Source organism: Oncorhynchus mykiss, chromosome 25 (genome assembly GCF_057628025.1).
Source record: "Oncorhynchus mykiss isolate SJ-2025 chromosome 25, ASM5762802v1, whole genome shotgun sequence".
In the NCBI taxonomy this organism is placed as follows: domain Eukaryota; kingdom Metazoa; phylum Chordata; class Actinopteri; order Salmoniformes; family Salmonidae; genus Oncorhynchus; species Oncorhynchus mykiss.
This window is the reverse complement of record NC_143046.1, coordinates 86,525,715-86,551,932: the sequence shown is the minus strand read 5'-3', so window position 1 is coordinate 86,551,932 and position 26,218 is coordinate 86,525,715. Positions and strand designations below refer to the sequence as shown.

General features: G+C 42.9%; 2 protein-coding genes across 2 annotated transcripts; both read left to right on the top strand.

Moving 5' to 3' along the window:
* Window positions 1-218: 218 nt before the first annotated feature.
* LOC110505928 (uncharacterized) lies at window positions 219-12,458 on the top strand. The gene is made up of 4 exons (XM_090221330.1): window positions 219-535; window positions 1,182-1,640; window positions 2,707-2,824; window positions 5,201-12,458. Exons 3-4 carry the CDS (start codon window positions 2,721-2,723, stop codon window positions 5,805-5,807), a joined length of 711 nt encoding a protein of 236 aa, XP_090077456.1. The 5' UTR covers window positions 219-535; window positions 1,182-1,640; window positions 2,707-2,720; the 3' UTR covers window positions 5,808-12,458.
* Window positions 6,018-12,458, top strand: LOC149972156 (uncharacterized). Its single transcript, XM_090221329.1, has 3 exons — window positions 6,018-6,383; window positions 6,593-6,656; window positions 6,814-12,458. The coding sequence occupies exons 1-3, from the start codon at window positions 6,018-6,020 to the stop codon at window positions 8,448-8,450; spliced, it is 2,067 nt and encodes a 688-aa protein (XP_090077455.1). The 3' UTR covers window positions 8,451-12,458.
* Window positions 12,459-26,218: the final 13,760 nt, after the last annotated feature.

The following is a 26,218-nucleotide window of genomic DNA, read 5'->3' as shown; positions in this document are numbered from 1 at the left end:
ACAAGGCGAGACCCAGATGCAGACACAGGAGGCAGATAGTTGAAGTCTTACAATGTTTATTAATAATCCAAAGGGGTAGGTAAAGAGAATGTTTGTGAACGGGCAAAAAAGTTACAAAACAAAACAAACAGATCAGAGTCCAGGAGGTACAGAGTGGCAGACAGGCTCATGGTCAAGGCAGGCAGAATGGTCAGGCAGGCGGATACAAAGTCCAGAAACAGGCAAGGGTCAATCTGTGAGGACTAGAAAGGGAGAATGCAAACAGCAGGAGAATGGGAAAAATCACTATTTGACTTGGAAACATACAAGACACAGAGAGACAGGAAACACAGGGATAAATACACTGGTACAGAGAGACAGGAAACACAGGGATAAATACACTGGGGAAAATAAGCGACACCTGGAGTGTGTGGAGACAATCACAAGGACAGGTGAAACAGATCAGGGCGAGACACCCAGAGTTACCTCTGCTGCAGACGATAAGTTCATTAGAGTTAACTGCACCTCCTTCAAGGCTGTTGGAAAAGCATTCCAGGTGAAGCTGTTTGAGAGAATGCTCTTTATGTAATACACGTATCACTAGCCACTTTAAACTATGTCACTTTGTTTACATACTCATCTCATATGTATATACTGTACTAAATACCATCTACTGTATCTTTATGTAATACATGTATCACTAGCCACTTTAAACTATGCCACTTTGTTTACATACTCATCTCATATGTATATACTGTACTCGATACCATCTACTGTATCCTTATGTAATACATGTATCACTAGCCACTTTAACTATGCCACTTTGTTTACATACTCATCTCATATGTATATACTGTACTCAATACCATCTACTGCATCTTTATGTAATACATGTATCACTAGCCACTTTAACTATGCCACTTTGTTTACATACTCATCTCATATGTATATACTGCACTCAATACCATCTACTGTATCTTGCCTATGCCGCTCTGTACCATCACTCATTCATATATCTTTATGTACATATTATTTATCCCCTTACACTTGTAAGGTAGTAGTTTTGGAATTGTTAGCTAGATTACTTGTTGGTTATTACTGCATTGTCGGAACTAGAAGCACAAGCATTTCGCTACACTCGCATTAACATCTGCTAACCATGTGTATGTGAAAAATAACATTTGATTTGATTTGATTTACAGCTTGGAATCGAACCAGGATCAATAATACCTGTTTATTTCCAGTAAGGCTATTGCATCACCTGTCTCTCCCTCTGCCCTCCCTGGATAAATATGGTAATGAGGTCAGCAGCCTCTGCCCCTCCCTCTGCCCTACCTTCTCTGGATAAATATTAACACATAAAAACCACTATAAAGCGCTGCTCACATGGACACAGCAACAACCCTTCAACAGGTACATGGGTGAATTAGTACCTTCTCTCTGAACTAAATGTGACAACTGTGTTTCTGCTGTTTTTAATAAACAACATGTCTAAGTTTGTTTTCCATAACTTCAGTTAACCTTCATCTGTTTTGTCTTGGATAGAGGACATCAGTCAGCCATCTACAATCTAGAGGACATCAGTCAGCCATCTACAATCTAGAGGACATCAGTCAGCCATCTACAATCTACAGGACAATAACCAGCCATCCACAATCTCTGTAAGTGTATTCTACTTGACTTATATCTAATGTTATCTTTACTGCTTATCAACATGGTTGGTTTTATATAAATAGGACCTTTGTAACCCTCAATGAGCTCCTTGAACAGAATAAGTAAACACTGAGTTTACAAAACATTAAGAATACCTTAATACAGAGTTACACCCACGTCTCTCACAGAACAGCATCAATTCATCAGGTCATGGACTCTACAAGGTGTCAAAAGCATTCCACAGGGATGCTGGTCCATGTTGACTCCCACAGTTGTGTCAAGTTGGCTGAATGTCCTTTGGGTGGTGAACCATTCTTGATACACACAGGAAACTGTTGAGCGTGAAAACCCCAGGAGCGTTGCAGTTCATGACACACTCACACACCAGGTTACCTGGCAACTATTACCCCATTTAAAGGCACTTCATCTGAATGGCTCACACACACAATCCATGTGTCAATTGTCTAAAGGTTTAAACACCTTCCTTAACCTGTATCCTCCCCTTCATCTACACTGATTGAAGTGGATTTAACAGGTGACAACAATTAAGGGATCATAGCTGTCACCTGGATTCACCTGGTCAGTCTGTGTGATGGAAGGAGTAGGTGTTCATAATGTTTTGTATTGTCGGTGAATGTACAGTGTGTTCCTGTATGTTTCAGCTGTGTGTGTATATATAGTGTGTTCCTGTGGGTTTCAGCTGTGTGTGTATATATAGTGTGTTCCTGTGTGTTTCAGCTGTGTGTATATACAGTGTGTTCCTGTGTGTTTCAGCTGTGTGTGTATATACAGTGTGTTCCTGTGTGTTTCAGCTGTGTGTGTATATATAGTGTGTTCCTGTGGGTTTCAGCTGTGTGTGTATATATAGTGTGTTCCTGTGGGTTTCAGCTGTGTGTGTATATACAGTGTGTTCCTGTGTGTTTCAGCTGTGTGTGTATATATAGTGTGTTCCTGTGTGTTTCAGCTGTGTGTATATACAGTGTGTTCCTGTGTGTTTCAGCTGTGTGTGTATATATAGTGTGTTCCTGTGTGTTTCAGCTGTGTGTATATACAGTGTGTTCCTGTGTGTTTCAGCTGTGTGTGTAGCTATGAGGGGAATTGTCCTTCTCTTTCTGCTGTCTCTCTGGCCTGGAGGCAACGTGGATGCTATCGATCAAGAGGTCTTGGCTAATGTGGTACAAAAGATGAGAAGGTGGGTGTTTCTCTGTTCATTCATAATGTAAATATTCCTAAATGTCTGTTAGACAGAATTATTAGGCATTATTTGAAAGATTTCCATTTTTTGGGGACACATGTATGAATAATGATAGGTAACTTTCCCACTCATCATTATTCACGATTCATCCAGGTTTATCCATTATCATCGTAGCATCCACATGGATGTAGAAGTGTTTAGAGACATATTCTGTTCTTATTTACAATAAAAGTTACTCAAAATGACACAATACATTGTTTACCATAATTTCTATTGGGCAAAAAACAATCTGAAACAACCAAAACAAACAGGAAATGCCTCCAACACATTTGTAAAGTCACAAGCAAGAAGAAGAATATGTTTGACTACTTTAATACACATAAGTGAATTTGCCCCAATAATTTTGGTCCCATAAAATATGGGAACTATGTACAAAAAGTGTTGTAATTTCTTTGTAATTTGTTTGTAATGTTTCTGATCCTCTGTGTTCTGTCTCTTCTGTCTCCTGTCTATTTATAATGTTTCTGATCCTGTGTTCTGTCTCCTGTCTGTTTATAATGTTTCTGATCCTCTGTGTTCTGTCTCTTCTGTGTCCTGTCTGTTTATAATGTTTCTGATCCTGTGTTCTGTCTCCTGTCTGTTTATAATGTTTCTGATCCTGTGTGTTCTGTCTCTTCTGTGTTCTGTCTCCTGTCTGTTTATAATGTTTCTGATCCTCTGTGTTCTGTCTCTTCTGTCTCCTGTCTATTTATAATGTTTCTGATCCTGTGTTCTGTCTCCTGTCTGTTTATAATGTTTCTGATCCTCTGTGTTCTGTCTCTTCTGTCTCCTGTCTGTTTTATGACCCTCTGTGTTCTGTCTCCTGTCTGTTTATAATGTGTTTGATCCTCTGTGTTCTGTCTCCTGTCTGTTTTATGACCCTCTGTGTTCTGTCTCCTGTCTGTTTATAATGTGTCTGATCCTCTGTTCTGTCTCCTGTCTGTTTATAATGTTTCTGATCCTCTGTGTTCTTTCTCCTGTCTGTTTATAATGTGTCTGATCCTCTGTGTTCTGTCTCCTGTCTGTTTATAATGTTTCTGATCCTCTGTGTTCTGTCTCTTCTGTCTCCTGTCTGTTTAATGATCCTCTGTGTTCTGTCTCCTGTCTGTTTATAATGTTTCTGATCCTGTGTTCTGTCTCCTGTCTGTTTATAATGTTTCTGATCCTGTGTTCTGTCTCCTGTCTGTTTTATGACCCTCTGTGTTCTGTCTCCTGTCTGTTTATAATGTTTCTGATCCTCTGTGTTCTGTCTCTTCTGTCTCCTGTCTGTTTATAATGTTTCTGATCCTCTGTGTTCTGTCTCCTGTCTGTTTATAATGTTTCTGATCCTCTGTGTTCTGTCTCTTCTGTCTCCTGTCTGTTTATAATGTGTCTGATCCTCTGTGATCTGTCTCTTCTGTCTCCTGTCTGTTTTATGACCCTCTGTGTTCTGTCTCCTGTCTGTTTATAATGTGTCTGATCCTCTGTTCTGTCTCCTGTCTGTTTATAATGTTTCTGATCCTGTGTTGTGTCTCCTGTCTGTTTATAATGTGTCTGATCCTCTGTGTTCTGTCTCTTCTGTCTCCTGTCTGTTTATAATGTTTCTGATCCTGTGTTCTGTCTCTTCTGTCTCCTGTCTGTTTAATGATCCTCTGTGTTCTGTCTCCTGTCTGTTTATGTTTCTGATCCTGTGTTCTGTCTCTTCTGTCTCCTGTCTGTTTATAATGTTTCTGATCCTGTGTTCTGTCTCTTCTGTCTCCTGTCTGTTTTATGACCCTCTGTGTTCTGTCTCCTGTCTGTTTATGTTTCTGATCCTGTGTTCTGTCTCTTCTGTCTCCTGTCTGTTTATAATGTTTCTGATCCTCTGTGTTCTGTCTCCTGTCTGTTTATAATGTTTCTGATCCTCTGTGTTCTGTCTCCTGTCTGTTTATAATGTTTCTGATCCTCTGTGTTCTGTCTCCTGTCTGTTTATAATGTGTTTGATCCTCTGTGTTCTGTCTCTTCTGTCTCCTGTCTGTTTTATGACCCTCTGTGTTCTGTCTCCTGTCTGTTTATAATGTTTCTGATCCTCTGTGTTCTGTCTCTTCTGTCTCCTGTCTGTTTTATGACCCTCTGTGTTCTGTCTCCTGTCTGTTTATAATGTTTCTGATCCTCTGTGTTCTGTCTCTTCTGTCTCCTGTCTGTTTTATGACCCTCTGTGTTCTGTCTCCTGTCTGTTTATAATGTTTCTGATCCTCTGTGTTCTGTCTCCTGTCTGTTTATAATGTGTCTGATCCTCTGTGTTCTGTCTCCTGTCTGTTTATAATGTGTCTGATCCTCTGTGTTCTGTCTCTTCTGTCTCCTGTTGTTGTTCAGTTTCGGCCTGGAGAAACGCCAGTATGCCATGGCTGTCTTACTCACCCAAAAGCAGTGCACCCAAAATGGAGCAATCTTTGATGTAGGCGTGCAACCTCAGGTTGTCCAGAACACACTTAATGATAACAAGGTCTACACAGGAAACCGGCTCATCGCAGCCACACCTCTTAAAATAGTCCAGGCTGACAGACCTGATAAAACAGACCATGCTGAGTACCGTCTCTTGAGTGGTGATAATAACAACTTCAGCCCAATGCAGACTCTGATAAACAATGCTGGTAGTAATGCTGGTCAATGCATCGTCTTCTTCTCCACCTACTCTCCCTGCCTGGAGAAATGCAACAACCCTAAAGGACGATACAATATTCTCCAATTCATGAACGTCTTTCAAGTCTTTGACAACAACCGGAAGGCCTTTGTCTTCTCCTCGGTTTGGGACCGTTCAAGGAACCATCCAGGAGTGACCAACCCTGATAGGCAGTGGGTGGTTGCCTCCTTCCAGAGAATAGAAAGTTTCCTCCCTTTATATCGTTGTGACAGATTCAAGGAAAACAATAAATGGGTCAACAGATGTTACCATTGTGTCACTAATCCAGATGACTGCTAGTGTACACTGTCTGTATGGATACTAATAGTGTACACTGTCTGTATGGATACTAATAGTGTACACTGTCTGTATGGATACTAATAGTGTCCACTGTCTGTATGGGTACTACTTGTGTACACTGTCTGTATGGGTACTAATAGTGTCCACTGTCTGTATGAATACTACTAGTGTACACTGTCTGTATGGATACTACTAGTGTACACTGTCTGTATGAATACTACTAGTGTACACTGTCTCAATGGTGGAAATATAGAAATGTATATTTTCTTTCTTTCCCTCTGTCCATCCCTCTCTGTCCATCTCCCTCTCTGTACCCATCTCCCTCTCTGTACCCATCTCCCTCTCTGTACCCATCTCCCTCTCTGTACCCATCTCCCTCTCTGTACCCATCTCCCTCTCTGTACCCATCTCCCTCTCTGTCCATCTCCCTCTCTGTCCATCTCCCTCTCTGTCCATCTCTCTCTCTGTCCATCTCTCTCTCTGTCCATCTCTCTCTCTGTCCATCTCTCTCTCTGTCCATCTCTCTCTCTGTCCATCTCTCTCTCTGTCCATCTCTCTCTCTGTCCACCCCTCTCTGCCCACCCCTCTCTCTGCCCACCCCTCTCTCTGCCCACCCCTCTCTCTGCCCACCCCTCTCTCTGCCCACCCCTCTCTCTGTCCATCTCCCTCTCTGTCCATCTCTCTCTCTATGTCCACCCCCTCTCTATGTCCACCCCCTCTCTATGTCCACCCCCTCTCTCTGTCCATCTCTCTCTCTGTCCATCTCTCTCTCTGTCCATCTCTCTCTGTCCACCCCTCTCGCTGTCCATCTCTCTCTCTGTCCATCTCTCTCTCTGTCCATCTCTCTCTCCATCTCTCTCTCTGTCCATCTCTCTCTGTCCACCCCTCTCTCTGTCCACCCCCTCTCTCTGTCCACCCCCTCTCTCTGTCCACCCCCTCTCTGTCCACCCCTCTCTGTCCATCTCTCTCTCTGTCCATCTCTCTCTCTGTCCATCTCTCTCTCTCTGTCCACCCCTCTCTCTGTCCACCCCTCTCTCTGTCCACCCCCTCTCCCTGTCCATCTCTCTCTATGTGCATCTCTCTCTATGTCCACCCCCTGTCTCTGTCCATCTCTCTCTCTCTGTCCATCTCTCTCTCTGTCCATCTCTCTCTCATCTCTCTCTCTGTCCATCTCTCTCTGTCCACCCCTCTCTCTGTCCACCCCCTCTCCCTGTCCATCTCTCTCTATGTGCATCTCTCTATGTCCACCCCCTCTCTCTGTCCATCTCTCTCTCTGTCCATCTCTCTCTCTGTCCACCCCTCTCTCTGTCCATCTCTCTCTCTGTCCATCTCTCTCTCTGTCCATCTCTCTCTGTCCATCTCTCTCTGTCCACCCCTCTCTCTGTCCACCCCTCTCTCTGTCCATCTCTCTCTCTGTCCATCTCTCTCTCTGCCCACCCCTCTCTCTGCCCACCCCTCTCTCTGCCCACCCCTCTCTCTGCCCACCCCTCTCTCTGCCCACCCCTCTCTCTGCCCACCCCTCTCTCTGTCCATCTCCCTCTCTGTCCATCTCTCTCTGTCCACCCCCTCTCTATGTCCACCCCCTCTCTATGTCCACCCCCTCTCTATGTCCACCCCCTCTCTATGTCCACCCCCTCTCTATGTCCACCCCCTCTCTCTGTCCATCTCTCTCTCTGTCCATCTCTCTCTCTGTCCATCTCTCTCTGTCCACCCCTCTCGCTGTCCACCCCTCTCGCTGTCCACCCCTCTCGCTGTCCACCCCTCTCGCTGTCCATCTCTCTCTCTGTCCATCTCTCTCTGTCCACCCCTCTCTCTGTCCACCCCCTCTCTCTGTCCACCCCCTCTCTCTGTCCACCCCCTCTCTCTGTCCATCCCTCTCTGTCCACCTCTCTCTCTGTCCATCTCTCTCTCTGTCCATCTCTCTCTCTGTCCATCTCTCTCTCTGTCCATCTCTCTCTCTGTCCATCTCTCTCTCTGTCCATCTCTCTCTCTGTCCACCCCTCTCTCTGTCCACCCCTCTCTCTGTCCACCCCTCTCTCTGTCCACCCCCTCTCCCTGTCCATCTCTCTCTATGTGCATCTCTCTCTATGTCCACCCCCTCTCTCTGTCCATCTCTCTCTCTCTGTCCATCTCTCTCTCTCTGTCCATCTCTCTCTCTCTGTCCATCTCTCTCTCTCTGTCCATCTCTCTCTCTCTGTCCATCTCTCTCTCTCTGTCCATCTCTCTCTCTGTCCATCTCTCTCTCTGTCCATCTCTCTCTCTGTCCATCTCTCTCTCTGTCCATCTCTCTCTCTGTCCATCTCTCTCTATGTCCACCCCCTCTCCCTGTCCACCCCCTCTCCCTGTCCACCCCCTCTCCCTGTCCATCTCTCTCTATGTGCATCTCTCTATGTCCACCCCCTCTCTCTGTCCATCTCTCTCTCTGTCCATCTCTCTCTCTGTCCATCTCTCTCTGTCCACCCCTCTCTCTGTCCACCCCCTCTCCCTGTCCATCTCTCTCTCTGTCCATCTCTCTCTGTCCACCCCTCTCTCTGTCCATCTCAATTCAATTCGAGGGCTTTATTGGCATGGGAAACATGTGTTAACATTGCCAAAGCAAGTGAGGTAGATGATATAGAAAGTGAAATAAACAATAAAAATTAACAGTAAACATTACACATACAGAAGTTTCAAAACAATAAAAACATTACAAATGTCATATTATATATATATATATAGTGTTTTAACAATGTACAAATGGTTAAAGGACACAAGATAAAATAAATAAGCATAAATATGGGTTGTATTTACAATGGTGTGTGTTCTTCACTGGTTGCCCTTTTCTCGTGGCAACAGGTCACAAATCGTGCTGCTGTGATGGCACACTGTGGAATTTCACCCAGTAGATATGGGAGTTTATCAAAATTGGATTTGTTTTCGAATTCTTTGTGGATCTGTGTAATCTGAGGGAAATATGTCTCTCTAATATGGTCATACATTGGGCAGGAGGTTAGGAAGTGCAGCTCAGTTTCCACCTCATTTTGTGGGCAGTGAGCACATAGCCTGTCTTCTCTTGAGAGCCATGTCTGCCTACGGCGGCCTTTCTCAATAGCAAGGCTATGCTCACTGAGTCTGTACATAGTCAAAGCTTTCCTTCATTTTGGGTCAGTCACAGTGGTCAGGTATTCTGCCGCTGTGTACTCTCTGTGTAGGGCCAAATAGCATTCTAGTTTGCTCTGTTTTTTTGTTAATTCTTTCCAATGTGTCAAGTAATTATCTTTTTGTTTTCTCATGATTTGGTTGGGTCTAATTGTGCTGCTGTCCTGGGGCTCTGTAGGGTGTGTTTGTGTTTGTGAACAGAGCCCCAGGACCAGCTTGCTTAGGGGACACTTCTCCAGGTTCATCTCTCTGTAGGTGATGGCTTTGTTATGGAAGGTTTGGGAATCACTTCCTTTTAGGTGGTTATAGAATTTAACGGCTCTTTTCTGGATTTTGATAATTAGTGGGTATCGGCCTAATTCTGCTCTGCATGCATTATTTGGTGTTCTACGTTGTACACGGAGGAAATTTTTGCAGAATTCTGCGTGCAGAGTCTCAATTTGGTGTTTGTCCCATTTTGTGAAGTCTTGGTTGGTGAGCGGACCCCAGACCTCACAACCATAAAGGGCAATGGGCTCTATGACTGATTCAAGTATTTTTAGCCAAATCCAAATTGGTATGTTGAAATTTATGTTCCTTTTGATGGCATAGAATGCCCTGCTTGCCTTATCTCTCTCTCTGTCCACCCCTCTCTCTGTCCATCTCTCTCTCTGTCCATCTCTCTCTCTGTCCATCTCTCTCTCTGTCCACCCCTCTCTCTCTCTCTCTGTCCACCCCTCTCTCTCTCTCTCTGTCCACCCCTCTCTCTCTCTCTCTCTGTCCACCCCTCTCTCTCTCTCTGTCCACCCCTCTCTCTCTCTGTCTGTCCACCCCTCCCTCTCTCTCTGTCCACCCCTCTCTCTCTCTCTCTCTCTCTGTCCACCCCACTCTCTCTCTCTCTGTCCACCCCTCTCTCTCTGTCCACCCCTCTCTCTCTGTCCACCCCTCTCTCTGTCCACCCCCCTCTCTCTCTCTCTCTCTCTCTCTCTCTCTGTCCACCCCTCTCTCTCTGTCCACCCCTCTCTCTCTCTCTCTGTCCACCCCTCTCGCTCTCTCTCTCTCTGTCCACCCCTCTCTCTCTGTCCACCTCTCTCTCTCTGTCCACCTCTCTCTCTCTGTCCACCTCTCTCTCTCTGTCCACCTCTCTCTCTCTGTCCACCTCTCTCTCTCTGTCCACCCCTCTCTCTCTCTCTCTGTCCACCCCTCTCTCTCTCTCTCTGTCCACCCCTCTCTCTCTCTCTGTCCACCCCTCTCTCTCTCTCTGTCCACCCCTCTCTCTCTCTCTCTGTCCACCCCTCTCTCTCTCTCTCTGTCCACCCCTCTCTCTCTCTCTGTCCACCCCTCTCTCTCTCTCTCTGTCCACCCCTCTCTCTCTCTCTCTGTCCACCCCTCTCTCTCTCTCTCTCTGTCCACCTCTCTCTCTCTCTGTCCACCCCTCTCTCTCTCTCTCTCTGTCCACCCCTCTCTCTCTCTCTGTCCACCCCTCTCTCTCTCTCTCTGTCCACCCCTCTCTCTCTCTCTCTGTCCACCCCTCTCTCTCTCTCTGTCCACCCCTCTCTCTCTCTCTCTGTCCACCCCTCTCTCTCTCTCTCTGTCCCCCTCTCTCTCTCTCTCTGTCCACCCCTCTCTCTCTCTGTCCACCTCTCTCTCTCTGTCCACCTCTCTCTCTCTGTCCACCCCTCTCTCTCTCTGTCCACCCCTCTCTCTCTCTGTCCACCCCTCTCTCTCTCTGTCCACCCCTCTCTCTCTCTGTCCACCCCTCTCTCTCACTTTTGTTGTTATTTCTGTCTTTATTAGGTTTTATTACACTGACATAAACGCTACATGACAGAAAGACCACGGCCTTCCTGTTTCCATGCATCTTCTGAGAACAAAAAGGTTGAACATAGAGGACTATAAACAGTCTTGTATATGTTGTTGAAAACACTTGAAATGTGGTGAGACTGATAGAGTTAAGATTTGGACCCACGGATACAAACACCTGACATTATGAGAATAACCGAAGGAGACATCAACACACATGGATGTGTATTATATATATAGTCCTTAACATAAATAAACACATAACATTATGACAATCGAAGGAGATATCAACACACATGTAGCTGTGTAATACAGTGCCTTGCGAACGTATTCGGCCCCCTTGAACTTTGCGACCTTTCGCCACATTTCAGGCTTCAAACATAAAGATATAAAACTGTATTTTTTTGTGAAGAATCAACAAGTGGGACACAATCATGAAGTGGAACGACATTTATTGGATATTTCAAACTTTTTTAACAAGTCAAAATATTGGGCGTGCAAAATTATTCAGCCCCCTTAAGTTAATACTTTGTAGCGCCACCTTTTGCTGCGATTACAGCTGTAAGTCGCTTGGGGTATGTCTCTATCAGTTTTGCACATCGAGAGACTGAAATGTTTTCCCATTCCTCCTTGCAAAACAGCTCGGGCTCAGTGAGGTTGGATGGAGAGCATTTGTGAACAGCAGTTTTCAGTTCTTTCCACAGATTCTCGATTGGATTCAGGTCTGGACTTTGACTTGGCCATTCTAACACCTGGATATGTTTATTTTTGAACCATTCCATTGTAGATTTTGCTTTATGTTTTGGATCATTGTCTTGTTGGAAGACAAACCTCCGTCCCAGTCTCAAGTCTTTTGCAGACTCCATCAGGTTTTCTTCCAGAATGGTCCTGTATTTTGCTCCATCCATCTTCCCATCAATTTTAACCATCTTCCCTGTCCCTGCTGAAGAAAAGCAGGCCCAAACCATGATGCTGCCACCACCATGTTTGACAGTGGGGATGGTGTGTGTTCAGGGTGATGAGCTGTGTTGCTTTTACGCCAAACATAACGTTTTGCATTGTTGCCAAAAAGTTCAATTTTGGTTTCATCTGACCAGAGCACCTTCTTCCACATGTTTGGTGTGTCTCCCAGGTGGCTTGTGGCAAACTTTAAACAACACTTTTTATGGATATCTTTAAGAAATGGCTTTCTTCTTGCCACTCTTCCATAAAGGCCAGATTTGTGCAATATAGGACTGATTGTTGCCCTATGGACAGAGTCTCCCACCTCAGCTGTAGATCTCTGCAGTTCATCCAGAGTGATCACGGGCCTCTTGGCTGCATCTCTGATCAGTCTTCTCCTTGTATGAGCTGAAAGTTTAGAGGGACGGCCAGGTCTTGGTAGATTTGCAGTGGTCTGATACTCCTTCCATTTCAATATTATCGCTTGCACAGTGCTCCTTGGGATGTTTAAAGCTTGGGAAATCTTTTTGTATCCAAATCCGGCTTTAAACTCTGAGACTATCACAGTGCAGGTGCATTTATACGGAGACTTGATTACACACAGGTGGATTGTATTTATCATCATTAGTCATTTAGGTCAACATTGGATCATTCAGAGATCCTCACTGAACTTCTGGAGAGAGTTTGCTGCACTGAAAGTAAAGGGGCTGAATAATTTTGCAAGCCCAATTTTTCAGTTTTTGATTTGTTAAAAAGTTTGAAATATCCAATAAATGTCGTTCCACTCCATGATTGTGTCCCACTTGTTGTTGATTCTTCACAAAAAAATACAGTTTTATATCTTTATGTTTGAAGCCTGAAATGTGGCAAAAGGTCGCAAAGTTCAAGGGGGCCGAATACTTTCGCAAGGCACTGTATATAGTCCTTAACATAAACAAACACACACCCTAATGAACATGTACTAGGTTTTCCCAAGAGAGTTCTGGTCAGTCATCCTCTCAGCGGTGTCCATTCCCCCTCAAGCAGACACCAAGACGGCTACTCTGGGACAGAGTAGGAGGCAGTTCAGTTTGGGCATGCAATTCATCCAAAAGTGGAAATGCTGCCCCTTATCCCAAACAAGTTAAGGAACTTCACTGGACTCTATGTAAACTGGAAACCATATATCCTGAAGCTGCATTTATTGTAGTTGGGGATTTTAACAAAGCAAATGTGAGAACAAGGCTACCTAAATTCTATCAGCATATTTCTGCACTACGCGCAGGGGTAATACACTTGATCACTGCTACTCTAACTTCTGTGATGTGTTATGACAATATGACAATAACCAAAGGAGATCTCAACACACTCTAACTTCCCCAATACGTTATGACATTATGACAATAACTAAAAGAGATATCAACACACTCTAACTTCCCCAATACGTTATGACTGTAACTGGCTATAAGGGAGTCAGGCGCAGGAGAGCAGAATTTGGGTAGCAAACGGAGCCTTTTATTTAGGCGAACAAAACGCACGGCACTAAGAACACTAAACACAATGCGGGTTGACACAACTCAGAGCAGCCAGACTAACGTACACGAAACAATAAACCATTTCACACACAGACATGGGGGGGTTAAGTACACAACGAGTAATGAGGGAAATGTACACCGGGTGTGTGGGAAAACAAGACAAAACAAATGGAAAATGAAAGGTGGATCGGCGATGGCCAGAAGACCGGTGACGTCGACCGCCGAACGTCGCCCCGAACAAGGAGAAGGAACCGACTTCGCCTGAAGTCATGACAATGACATGACAGTAACCGAAGGAGATCTCAACACACATGTAGCTGTGTAATATATAGTCCTTAAAACTATTCATATTCTCCTAACTATATTTATATGGTTGATTCTGAGTCTACAGACTGTCTACAGACTCTATATCGTTATAGAAGAACACATTCTGTCAGTTCAGGGACTTTTAACTCTTGTCCTGGAGTGAATAGGTATTGCAGGGTTTAGTTCCAACCAAGCACCACACCTGACTTCATTAATCATCTCACACATTGTTCTATAGAGAAACTGGTAGCAGGAGTCCACCTTCTGGAAGACAAGTTGATGATGAGGGAGACGAGAGCTGGACAAAAAATACTGAATCTGGTCAAAATGTGTGACGTCTGTTTTATTTAATATTCAGAAGATAATATTTTGTGTGGTATCTTTCTTCATGGCCAACATGGCAGTCGCTCAAAAGTCAACTGGGCTTCTGAGTGGCGCAGCTGTCTAAGGCACTGCATTTCTGTGCAAGAGGGGTCACTACAGTCCCTGGTTCAAATCCAGGCTGCATCATATCTAGCTGTGATTGACAGTACCATAGGGCGATAGTTTGTCGTTGTCAATAAGAATTTGTCCTTAACTGAACTGGCCAGTATATAAAACATTATTTGATGTGTTTTGCAGGTTCACTTGGCACATTTTGTTTTGGGGTGTTGCTATCAGCCACCAAGTGCTAACAGTCAGTATCTAGATAATATATGTGAAATGCTTGATAGTGTATGTGATGTAAACAGAGAGGTCTACTTTCTTCGGGACTTGAAAAATGCCTGGTTTTCATCAAGCTGTCCGCTCAAGAGGAAGCTTCTCACTGTAACCAGTGCCTGTAATCTGGATCAGGTTACTAATCAACCTACCAGGGTGTTTACAAACACTACAGGAACAAATTCTGCAGAACTTTGTTCTAAAGCTGTATCCGTACCCATTGGATGCAGTGATCACAATATAGTGGCTATATACAGGAAAGCCACAGTTCCATCAGATGGGCCAAAAATAGTGTTTAAGAGATCATACAAAATTGACATGAACATTCAACAGCACTGTTCACAGAGAGGAGGGGAAGAAAGAGACAGAGAAGAGAAGGAGGAGAGGATGAGATGTCTTGTCTTCTGTCTCCAAGGTTTGGCTGTTTTCCTTTCAGCCTTCACAGCGTGAGGTGATGTGGGGAATCCTACTGACGGCACGTTCTTCTCTCTGTCCTGGGAAAGCCACTGGCATGTGAATATCTCTTTCATCTAACGCCTGTGTTTTTTAAAATTGCATACACACAAAGGTGAATCTCTCCCTCTTTCTCTCTCAAACACACACACACAACACACACACACACACACACACACACACACACACACACACACACACACACACACACACACACACACACACACACACACACACAGAAAGGTGAATCTCTCCCTCTTTCTCTCTCAAACACACACACACACACACACACACACACACACACACACACACACACACACACAGAGGCTGCTCAGTGGCAGTGTGGTGCTGACCATGCTAGAGGCCTTTAGGGTGGAGAAATTTCTCAGGGTAAAACTCTCTCTCTTCTCAGTAGCAAAACACACACATAACCTTCAGAGGTGGTTGATGAGAGGCCTCATCACATACTGGGGGGATTCTATTCCAAAGGTGTTTCTTGATGCTGTGTGCGTGTTTGATAGTGTGCGTGTTTGATGGTGTGCGTGTTTGATAGTGTGTGTGTGTTTGATAGTGTACGTGTTTGATGGTGTGCGTGTGTTTGATGGTGTGTGTGTGTTTGATGGTGTGTGTGTGTTTGATGGTGTGTGTGTGTTTGATGGTGTGTGTGTTTGATGGTGTGTGTGTGTTTGATGGTGTGCGTGTGTTTGATGGTGTGTGTGTGTTTGATGGTGTGCGTGTTTGATGGTGTGCGTGTGTTTGATGGTGTGTGTGTGTTTGATGGTGTGTGTGTGTTTGATGGTGTGTGTGTGTTTGATGGTGTGCGTGTTTGATGGTGTGTGTGTGTTTGATGGTGTGCGTGTTTGATGGTGTGTGCGTGTTTGATGGTGTGCGTGTTTGATGGTGTGTGTGTGTTTGATGGTGTGTGTGTGTTTGATGGTGTGTGTGTTTGATGGTGTGTGTGTTTGATGGTGTGTGTGTGTTTGATGGTGTGCGTGTTTGATGGTGTGTGCGTGTTTGATGGTGTGCGTGTTTGATGGTGTGTGTGTGTTTGATGGTGTGTGTGTGTTTGATGCTGTGTGTGTTTGATGGTGTGTGTGTGTTTGATGCTGTGTGTGTTTGATGGTGTGTGTGTGTGTTTGATGGTGTGTGTGTTTGATGGTGTGTGTGTGTTTGATGGTGTGTGTGTGTTTGATGGTGTGTGTGTGGTTGTGGAACCTCTGGTCACCTGGCTTTCCTCATGGCTTTAATGAAATGTATTTTATTATTATAATATAAATCTTTTACCATTTGACTATATGTTACACGGAATATGGCATCTATATCAGCTGTGATGTGTCTCCAGACATGTTTTAACAAGGGCTCTGAGAGACCAGCAGGAGGAGACTGTTTTAACAGAGCTCTGAGAGACCAGCAGGAAGATACTGTTTTAACAGAGCTCTGAGAGACCAGCAGGAGGAGACTGTTTTAACAAATCAAATCAACTCAAAATAATTTCTATAGCCCTTCGTACATCAGCTGATATCTCAAAGTGCTGTACAGAAACCCAGCCTAAAACCCCAAACAGCAAGCAATGCAGGTGTAGAAGCACGGTGGCCAGGAAAAACTCCATAGAAAGGCCAAAACCTAGGAAGAAACCTAGAGAGGAACCAGGCTATGTGGGGTGGCCAGTCCTCTTCTGGCTGTGCCGGGTGGAGATTATAACAGAACATGGCCAAGATGTTCAAATGTTCATAAATGACCAGCATGGTCGAATAATAATAAGGCAGAACAGTTGAAACTGGAGCAGCAGCACGGCCAGGTGGACTGGGGACAGCAAGGAGTCATCATGTCAGGTAGTCCTGGGGCATGGTCCTAGAGCTCAGGTCCTCCGAGAGAGAGAAAGAAAGAGAGAAAGAGAGAATTAGAGAGAGCACATGTGGGGTGGCCAGTCCTCTTCTGGCTGTGCCGGGTGGAGATTATGACAGAACATGGCCAAGATGTTCAAATGTTTATAAATGACCAGCATGGTCGAATAATAATAAGGCAGAACAGTTGAACAGAGCTCTGAGAGACCAGCAGGAGGAGACTGTTTTAACAGAGCTCTGAGAGACCAGCAGGAGGAGACTGTTTTAACAGAGCCCTGAGAGACCAGCAGGAGGAGACTGTTTTTACAGAGCTCTGATAGACCAGCAGGAGGAGACATTTTTAACAGAGCCCTGAGAGACCAGCAGGAGGAGACTGTTTTAACAGAGCCCTGAGTGACCAGCAGGAGGAGACTGTTTTAACAGAGCTCTGAGTGGCCAGCAGGAGGAGACTGTTTTAACAGAGCCCTGAGAGACCATCATTTTTTATATAATAATGTAATAATTTATATTTTAGATTCTTCAAAGTAGCCACTCTTTGCCTTGATAACAGATTTGCACACTCTTGGCATTCTCTCAACCAGCTTTACCTGGAATGCTTTTCCAATATTCTTGAAGGAGTTCCTTCATATGCTGAGCACTTGTTGGCTGCTTTTCCTTCACTCTGCAGTCCAACTCATCCCAAACAATCTCAATTGGGTTGAGGTTGGGTGATTGTGGAGGCCAGCTCATCTGATGCAGTACTCCATCACTCTCCTTCTTGGTCAACAAGCCCTTACACAGCCTTGAGTTGTGTTGGGTCATTGTCCTGTTGAAAAACAAATGACACTCCCACTAAGCCCAAACCAGATGGCATGGCTTATCACTGCAGATTGCTGTGGTAACCATGCTGCTTAAGTGTCCCTTGAATTCTAAATAAATCACAGACAGTGTCACCAACAAAACCATCACACCTCCTCCTCAATGCTTTATGGTGGGAACCACACATGCGGAGATCATCCATTTCACCTTCTCTGCGTCTCACAAAGACACAGCGGTTGGATCCAAAAACCTCAAATTTGGAATCCAGATTTCCACCGGTCTAATGTCCATTGCTCGTGTTTCTTGGCCCAAGAAACCCCGCTATAATCCAGAAGACGAGGTCAGTACATGGGCGTCAAAGCTGGGACCCGAGAGACTGAAAAACGAGTCTCTTTTAATTGGTATGTAACTGTTATGAAAGTTGTATTGTCAATTTTGTTTTGTATTTAAACGCCACTTTCAATGTGTACATGACACTGCAACAACATTTCCCCCATGGGGACAATAACGTCAGTAAAACAGCTTCTATCTCAAGGCCATCAGACTGTTAAATAGCCATCACTAGCACATTACAGGTTGCTGCCCTATATACATAGACTTGAAATCACTGGCCACTTTAATAAATGGAACACTAGTCACTTTAATAATGTTTACATATTTTGCATTACTCATCTCATAATAATATACTGTATTCTATTCTACTTTATCTTAGTCTATGCCACACTGGCATTGCTCGTCCATATATTTATATATTCTTATTCCATTCATTTACTATATCTGTGTGTATTGGGTATATGTTGTAAAATTGTTAGATATTACTTGTTAGATATTACTGCCCTGTTGAAGCTAGAAACACAAGCATTTTGTTACACCCGTAATAACGTAATAACATCTGCTGAACACGTGTATGTATGTGTAACTTTTTCCATTGAAACAGTTTTGTAAAGATAACTGGTCCAAAATTCTTCCTGCCCGTTGGGCAGGTCTGATCCACAACTACAGAAAATGTTTGACGTTATTGCTGCCAAAGGAGGGTCAACCAATTATTAAATCCAAGGGTTCACATACTTCTCCCACCCTGCACTGTGAATGTTTACATGGTGTGTTCAATAAAAACATGAAAACGTTTAATTGTTTGTGTTATTAGTTTAAGAAAACTGTGTTTGTCTGTTGTTGTGACCTAGATGAAGATCAGATAACAATGTTTACATATTCATACAGAAATCCAGGTATTTCCAAAGGGTTCACATCATTTTTCTTGTCACTGTAGTGTAGTTTGTTTTTCTAATCTTAGCTCAGGTTATTATCCTTATTTTATGTAAAGAAGCCTACGTTACAAAACTACTTCTAAACATATAATCAACACACTTCATAGATTGGTGACAATCCCTGTTGAATTCATGGATTGGTGATAATCCCTGTTGAATTCATGGATTTGTGATAATCCCTGTTGAGTTCATGGATTTGTGATAATCCTTGTTGAGTTCATGGATTGGTGATAATCCCTGTTGAATTCATGGATTGGTGATAATCCCTGTTGAGTTCATGGATTGGTGATAATCCCTGTTGAATTCATGGATTGGTGATAATTCCTGTGGAGTTCATGGATTGGTGATAATCCCTGTGGAATTCATGGATTGGTGATAATCCCTGTTGAATTCATGGATTAATGATAACCCCTACTGTATTCATGGATTGGTGATAATCCCTGTTGAATTCATGGATTGGTGATAATCCCTGTTGAATTCATGGATTGGTGATAATCCCTGTTGAGTTCATGGATTGGTGATAATCCCTGTTGAATTCATGGATTGGTGATAATCCCTGTTGAATTCATGGATTGGTGATAATCCCTGTTGAATTCATGGATTTGTGATAATCCCTGTTGAATTCATGGATTGGTGATAATTCCTGTGGAGTTCATGGATTGGTGATAATCCCTGTTGAATTCATGGATTGATGATAATTCCTGTTGAATTCATGGATTGCTGATAATCCCTGTTGAGTTCATGGATTGGTGATAATCCCTGTTGAATTCATGGATTGGTGATAATCCCTGATGAATTCATGGATTAATGATAATCCCTACTGAATTCATGGTGCGTTTTGGTCAAATCAGATCACAATGTGTCCTCAATCTCACTCTAATATTTAAATGTTGATTATTAGTCGAGTATAGTTTTCAAACGGGATATTACCTAAATTAAACTGGCTGTCTTGAGTCGGTTTATTAAGGTTAATCTCATTTATCAACTTCTCAACCAAATATTACCCACATTTCCACATGGAATGAAAACTTGTTCTCATCCTGCCTACCTGGTTAAATAAAGGTGAAAATAAATGAATAAATATATTGAATTGACGTGGTGGTTATCTACTAACATTGGAGTAAACTGGGATGGGCTCAGTGAATTGTTCTTTACTTCCTACGGTATTTAGATACATGTGGCAGCAGAGACTACTTCCTGTGTCTGTTTAAAAGATAGGAAGCGCCAAAAGACAGGAAATCGTGCAAGAGGCCCCTCTAGCCTCTGGCCCTCTCCGGCTCTGCAGTCAAATGAATCTGTCTAATCAATTTTTTTAATCACTCATGAATATGATGTCACTTCCTGGAAACAGTCCACATCCATTACAAATGTTCTGTTAAAAGACTCCTATTATCAAAAGCCTAACAATCAACCCACATTTAAAGATCCAAATGGAGGTTTAGTTGCTAATATGTCAAAGTTTGAGTTGAATGTTGGCTGTGTGGTTCAGACATTAAATTATATATTTATCTTTTCTCTTGCTATCTTACTATAAAATTAAACTACACAATGTTTTTGCTAGTGGATTTGGAGAGGTGTGCACATTTTGTGGTACCAGAATTTCTCCCTCCTTTGCCCAGCCCTGATAGAGAGCTCCTGGCCAAGCTAACAGTTTGTATTAATATGGTGTGGCACCGCCCTCTGCTGGCACAACGGGAGTCTGCAGAGACACAAAACCAATCCCAAATCATTCCTCATGCATAAACTGGTATACAGTAAACAACATGGTGAAACTTCAACCTAGCCTATCAGAGGGCAAGGTGGCGCCATTACCAGATTGTTTACACCAATCAAATCCTCTCAGATCGTCACAAGTCCCCCCCCCCATCCCTTAAGTGAACATTTAAGTTAATCAAGTATGAATGTATGTACCAGGTTTTCACCTAGTCATTATGGGGTATTGTGTGTAAATGGGTGAACAAATAAATATTGAATATGTTTCTAATTCAAGCTGTAACAACAAAATGGGGAATAACTCCAGGGGTTTTGAATCCCTTGTGAAGGCTCTGTAAGAGTGGTTGAGTGGGAGTCGGTGTAGAAAGTCTCCTGAGAAGCAGAGAGTCAGTGAACACAGTCTCTAAGGTGCAGGTGACTGTCTGTGGTCTATTGAACTGATGTTCTGGGAACACAGTCTCTAAGGTGCAGGTGACTGTCTGTGGTCTATTGAACTGATGTTCTGGGAACAGAGTCTCTAAGGTGCAGGTGACAGTCTGTGGTCTGTTGAACTGATGTTCTGGGAACACAGTCTCTAAGGTGCAGGTGACTGTCTGTGGTCTATTGAACTGATGTTCTGGGAACACAGTCTCTAAGGTGCAGGTGACTGTCTGTGGTCTATTGAACTGATGTTCTGGGAACACAGTCTCTAAGGTGCAGGTGACTGTCTGTGGTCTATTGAACTGATGTTCTGGGAACACAGTCTCTAAGGTGCAGGTGACTGTCTGTGGTCTATTGAACTGATGTTCTGGGAACACAGTCTCTAAGGTGTAGGTGACTGTCTGTGGTCTGTTGAACTGATGTTCTGGGAACACAGTCTCTAAGGTGCAGGTGACTGTCTGTGGTCTATTGAACTGATGTTCTGGGAACACAGACTCTAAGGTGCAGGTGACTGTCTGTGGTCTATTGAACTGATGTTCTGGGAACACAGTCTCTAAGGTGCAGGTGACTGTCTGTGGTCTATTGAACTGATGTTCTGGGAACACAGTCTCTAAGGTGCAGGTGACTGTCTGTGGTCTATTGAACTGATGTTCTGGGAACACAGTCTCCAAGGTGCAGGTGACTGTCTGTGGTCTATTGAACTGATGTTCTGGGAACACAGTCTCTAAGGTGCAGGTGACTGTCTGTGGTCTATTGAACTGATGTTCTGGGAACACAGTCTCTAAGGTGCAGGTGACTGTCTGTGGTCTATTGAACTGATGTTCTGGGTTGGGCTGCGGTGGACATGGACGGTTGCACCAGTTTAACTCCCCGTAAGACACTTGACCCTTCTTCCCCTTGTCTGCTGACACAATCAGGTCCTCAAAAATGAGGAGAGCGCCAGGGTTGGGAGGTTATTTAAAAATACTTATCTGGCTCAGTCTCCACATCAGAAGAGTTATTTTGACCAACTGACCAAAGCCTGAGAAATTACAGGAGACTAAGTTATTCTGCCCAATAAGCAAATGGTCTTGAACACTGGAATCCCAAAACAAAAAAAACGTCACACTAAAATATCACTTTTCCCAACTCAGTCTCAACTTTTCAAAACTCAGTACTGTATTTAAATGTATGGACTGGTTTACATTTATAAACAAACCTGTCTCTAAGACAACGCCACCTTTGTTTTTTTAATGTCCCATTCCTTTGCCCTGTCAGGGGAGTCCAACAACTTCTCTGTCTTTCACATACCGATGTGCAGCTGCAGCTGAGGAGTCAGTGTGGTGTATTAGCAGTGGTTCTATGTTACAGTCAGTGTGGTGTATTAGCAGTGGTTCTATGTTACAGTCAGTGTGGTGTATTAGCAGTGGTTCTATGTTACAGTCAGTGTGGTGTAGTAACAGTGGTTCTATGTTACAGTCAGTGTGGTGTATTAGCAGTGGTTATATGTTACAGTCAGTGTGGTGTATTAGCAGTGGTTCTATGTTACAGTCAGTGTGGTGTATTAGCAGTGGTTCTATGTTACAGTCAGTGTGGTGTAGTAACAGTGGTTCTATGTTACAGTCAGTGTGGTGTATTAGCAGTGGTTCTATGTTACAGTCAGTGTGGTGTATTAGCAGTGGTTCTATGTTACAGTCAGTGTGGTGTAGTAACAGTGGTTCTATGTTACAGTCAGTGTGGTGTATTAGCAGTGGTTATATGTTACAGTCAGTGTGGTGTATTAGCAGTGGTTCTATGTTACAGTCAGTGTGGTGTAGTAACAGTGGTTCTATGTTACAGTCAGTGTGGTGTATTAACAGTGGTTATATGTTACAGTCAGTGTGGTGTATTAACAGTGGTTATATGTTACAGTCAGTGTGATGTATTAGCAGTGGTTATATGTTACAGTCAGTGTGGTGTATTAACAGTGGTTATATGTTACAGTCAGTGTGATGTATTAGCAGTGGTTATATGTTACAGTCAGTGTGGTGTATTAACAGTGCTTATATGTTACAGTCAGTGGTCGTGACCCATCATTCAGGTCCCCACCTGTTTAGTATGTTGTTTTGGCATTAATTGGCGTCACATATCAGTTTGCAAACAATGTAAAAAATATATATAATTGAGCTAATAAAGCCTCCATACAAAACATCGTCTCTTTTTTGCTTTCTTGAGTAAGGCAGCTCCAAAATGTTTCAGCCTAGCTCAGTGCTTTCTGTGGTGGTGGGGCAGCCAAAATATAACCACTGTTAATACACCTTGTAGGGGTTGGTAATGTTCTCTAGTTTGGCTCAGTGTTTTGTCACTCATAGGGACACTACGTCACTGCCAAATCTAAGGGTAGAGCTTGGGTGCTGCCATAGAGTTACATTATAAGGTTATTGGCCACAGATAAAATTACGACAAATCACTTTAAATCGACAGTAGCTTTGATTGGACTGAATCTTAGCTAGCAGTCATCATCATGAATCAAGTTGACAATCTCCTGGGAAATCTTTTTTAATCCTTGTCATATGAAGAAATAATTAAGAGAAATTCTAGATAAAATGTATTGGTGCTCATCGGCCATTTGGACATAAATATTACACAACAAGTTGGAAATCGCTAATTCAACAATGAGTGGTTTGGAAGGAATCAGAGGCTAACTACAAGCATTGCTAAGCAATCACTCGCCTGCTATTCAGTGGAGTGGCTGTATGTTCACAGTCTGGTTTTAAAGGTCTCTTTTCCAAGCTTAAATGAACATTCAACATTGGCTATGCTTTAAATCCTGCATGATTTCTGATGTGCTCAAAACATCTGTTAACTCAAATATGGGAAATCTGACTTCAGTGAGTTCAAGACAACTGGGAACTTGGGAAAAGACTAGCTCCGACTGGCAAAATATGTTTTGAGAGGTCATCCGACCTGGATTTTTTTTTGTTCTTTATTAATTCTAAAATTAGTGCAAGGCAAAAAGATAACGGTGGCTAAATATTAAAGGGGATGAATCATTAACATAAAGAAGAGTATGACGTAAGGAGGAAAAATGTATAAGAAGTGTGTGCCAAGGCTGGTAAGTGAGTTACTTCATGAACCAACTCAGCTTATATTATATATAATAAAAGTCTATTAATTGAAGGCACAGGCTCCGGTATTTGAGAAATATTATTGACTGAATATTCCCATGACATACACATGTAGCCTATAAACTGTTTCAGAGAAATGTAATCATCAAATATTGTAAGATCTTTCTTTGTCTGCTTATATGCCCCCTTTATTTATCTTATGGTTCTGACTTGGTGTACAGGGGGAACACTGTAAGAAAAGTCCACGCTCTGAATTCTGTCACTGTACATTTCAAAAGTGCTGAACAAATAGTTACTTGGTAAACAACACTGTTCCGTACACATTTTGAGAAACCGCGGCATTCAAACAAGGCTGCAACGAAAACTAATGGGACTGCAGTGACTGTGTTGGCATCAAAATACAGGGTGTAAACTGTGTTTCCTCAGGGGTAGAGCTTCTCTCGCAGATTAAACACAAGAACTGATCAGTGGTGCGTGTAAAGTTAATTACTCGTGAGTTCATCAATAGTTAATTCAATTAATGGTTAATTTTTTTGCATCATCACTGCCAGCCATCATGACTCTCAAAAACTGTATATTCACCTCAGTTTACTGGTGAATATAACATTAGCCCTAAAAACCCTACTCATATTTGACAAAAACCTTCAAATACGTAATGAGACATTATTTAAATTCTTGATGGTGTTTTATTTACATTTTAGATGTGATGTGTTGGACAAATTGGGTGAAAAAAAGCTTTTTCCCCCACACAATATATCTCCCCCTTTCACTCAGTAGCTTTCGACCAGGCTCCGTTGCCTTCTTCTGGCAGCATGAAGGTCTCGTCAAATTACAGTTGACCTGAAAGTATGTCATTTTTTGGGCGCTAAAATAAAGTCGAGTGTACGGAACACTGCGATTAATGTCTTAATGAGTTGGATTGCTGACGCCATTTCCGGTCACACCTTGCAGACTTGTTTAGCCTATAAACAGTAACCATTAATCCTGTGCTGCTCCCAGCCTTTTACGTTATTAAAGTGTAAGCCTGTTACATTAATAAATAAAGTGTAAGAGGGTTAAGGTAAAGAAATATATATTTGATTTAGAATATGTATTAAAGGTGGTATTGATTTCCTGATATACCCCCTTCAGTGTGAGAGTCCAGTCCAGAATGAGAGATAATATATGCATATAGAGGAATGAGGAAACACTGGGGTCTCTCTCAATATGTTCTCACACCAGGGTTTTATAGTAACAAAGTACAAATGAAGTATCTTTAATCAGCCCAGATGACATTAAACCAATGTCATCCGATAACAGTTAATTACATATCAAGATGTAACCTTGGAAATGGCAGATCTTTGAAAGCAGTGCTGAGCCACACACCTTTCAGTGGTTACTTTTCCTTTCTGTTCAAATATATTTTGAAATCTTAAAAACTTCTTGGTTGATTTCCACAGTTTTTAAACCAAAAACTGCATCCTTCCCACGTTACATCAGAATCTGTGTGTTAAAATAACATGTATAATCAGTCAACACAGCTCCTTCCTCTTCCCCAAGCACTGGGACGACACATAAAACACATTAACTGCTTACTTAGCTAAAGCCCAAGTTTCAGTGGAAATGAGTACACTAAAATCTACCGGTCTGTATTTGCATATCGATCAACTGTGAATAGTATTTGGACAAGCGATCATCCAACTCATGAAATAATCTGATTTCTCTTTTATTGCAGTCTTTGTCATACAAGGCTGAGCCGGTTATTCAAATGACCATTTAACCTTTTACTGACCACAATCTGTGTGGTGGCTGCATTTAGTAGGAGACTGTTCTGATAAGGCTGGGCCGGTTATTCAAATGAACATTTCATATTTTACTGGCCACAATCTGTTTGGTAGCTGGGTGTAGTGAGCCTAATAGTGAGTGTTGGGAAAGCTTTCCCTGGATCCTGACAGCTGACCTTTTAGCAGTGATGCCATTGTAACGGAGTTAAGAACGTACCATAAAGTCCCTCCACAACTAGCTTGAAATGTTGCGGATGTAGCAATCCAATTGGTACCTTCTGGGTGGCTCAAACCATTGGAACGTTGTCAATGAGGGAGGTGACTTGTGTGTTAGCAAAGAATTCGAGACAGAAATGTGACATATCGAGGAAGTGGTACTCGCTAAGCAAGCAATGTGACCCGTAACATCAGTGGTTCCGTACTCCTTCAAACATTCAATCTCCAGTTGTGTACCCCCTCGAACACCAGGGTCAGTGCACTCTCAAATGTTGTTTTTTGCCATCATTGTAAGCCTGCCACACACACACACTATACAATACATTTATTAAATATAAGGGCACAAATAAAAGTATTATAATAATCAATAATTTTGCTCTTTATTTAGCCATCTTACATATAAAACCTTATTTGTTAATCAAAATTGTGAATAACTAACAACATATTAATGAGAAGGGTGTGCTTGAAA

What these genes read in the sequence shown, in the direction of transcription:
- LOC110505928 (XM_090221330.1), top strand. Translation starts at nt 2,721, where the DNA reads ATGAGGGGAATTGTCCTTCTCTTTCTGCTGTCTCTCTGGCCTGGAGGC. An exon ending in GTGGTACAAAAGATGAGAAG is followed by an intron (nt 2,825 to 5,200) that starts GTGGGTGTTTCT and finishes GTTGTTGTTCAG; the next exon opens with TTTCGGCCTGGAGAAACGCC.
- LOC149972156 (XM_090221329.1), top strand. Translation starts at nt 6,018, where the DNA reads ATGAATACTACTAGTGTACACTGTCTCAATGGTGGAAATATAGAAATG. An exon ending in CTCTCTGTCCACCCCTCTCT is followed by an intron (nt 6,384 to 6,592) that starts GCCCACCCCTCT and finishes GTCCATCTCTCT; the next exon opens with CTGTCCACCCCTCTCGCTGT. An exon ending in CTCTCTGTCCATCTCTCTCT is followed by an intron (nt 6,657 to 6,813) that starts CCATCTCTCTCT and finishes CTCTCTCTCTCT; the next exon opens with GTCCACCCCTCTCTCTGTCC.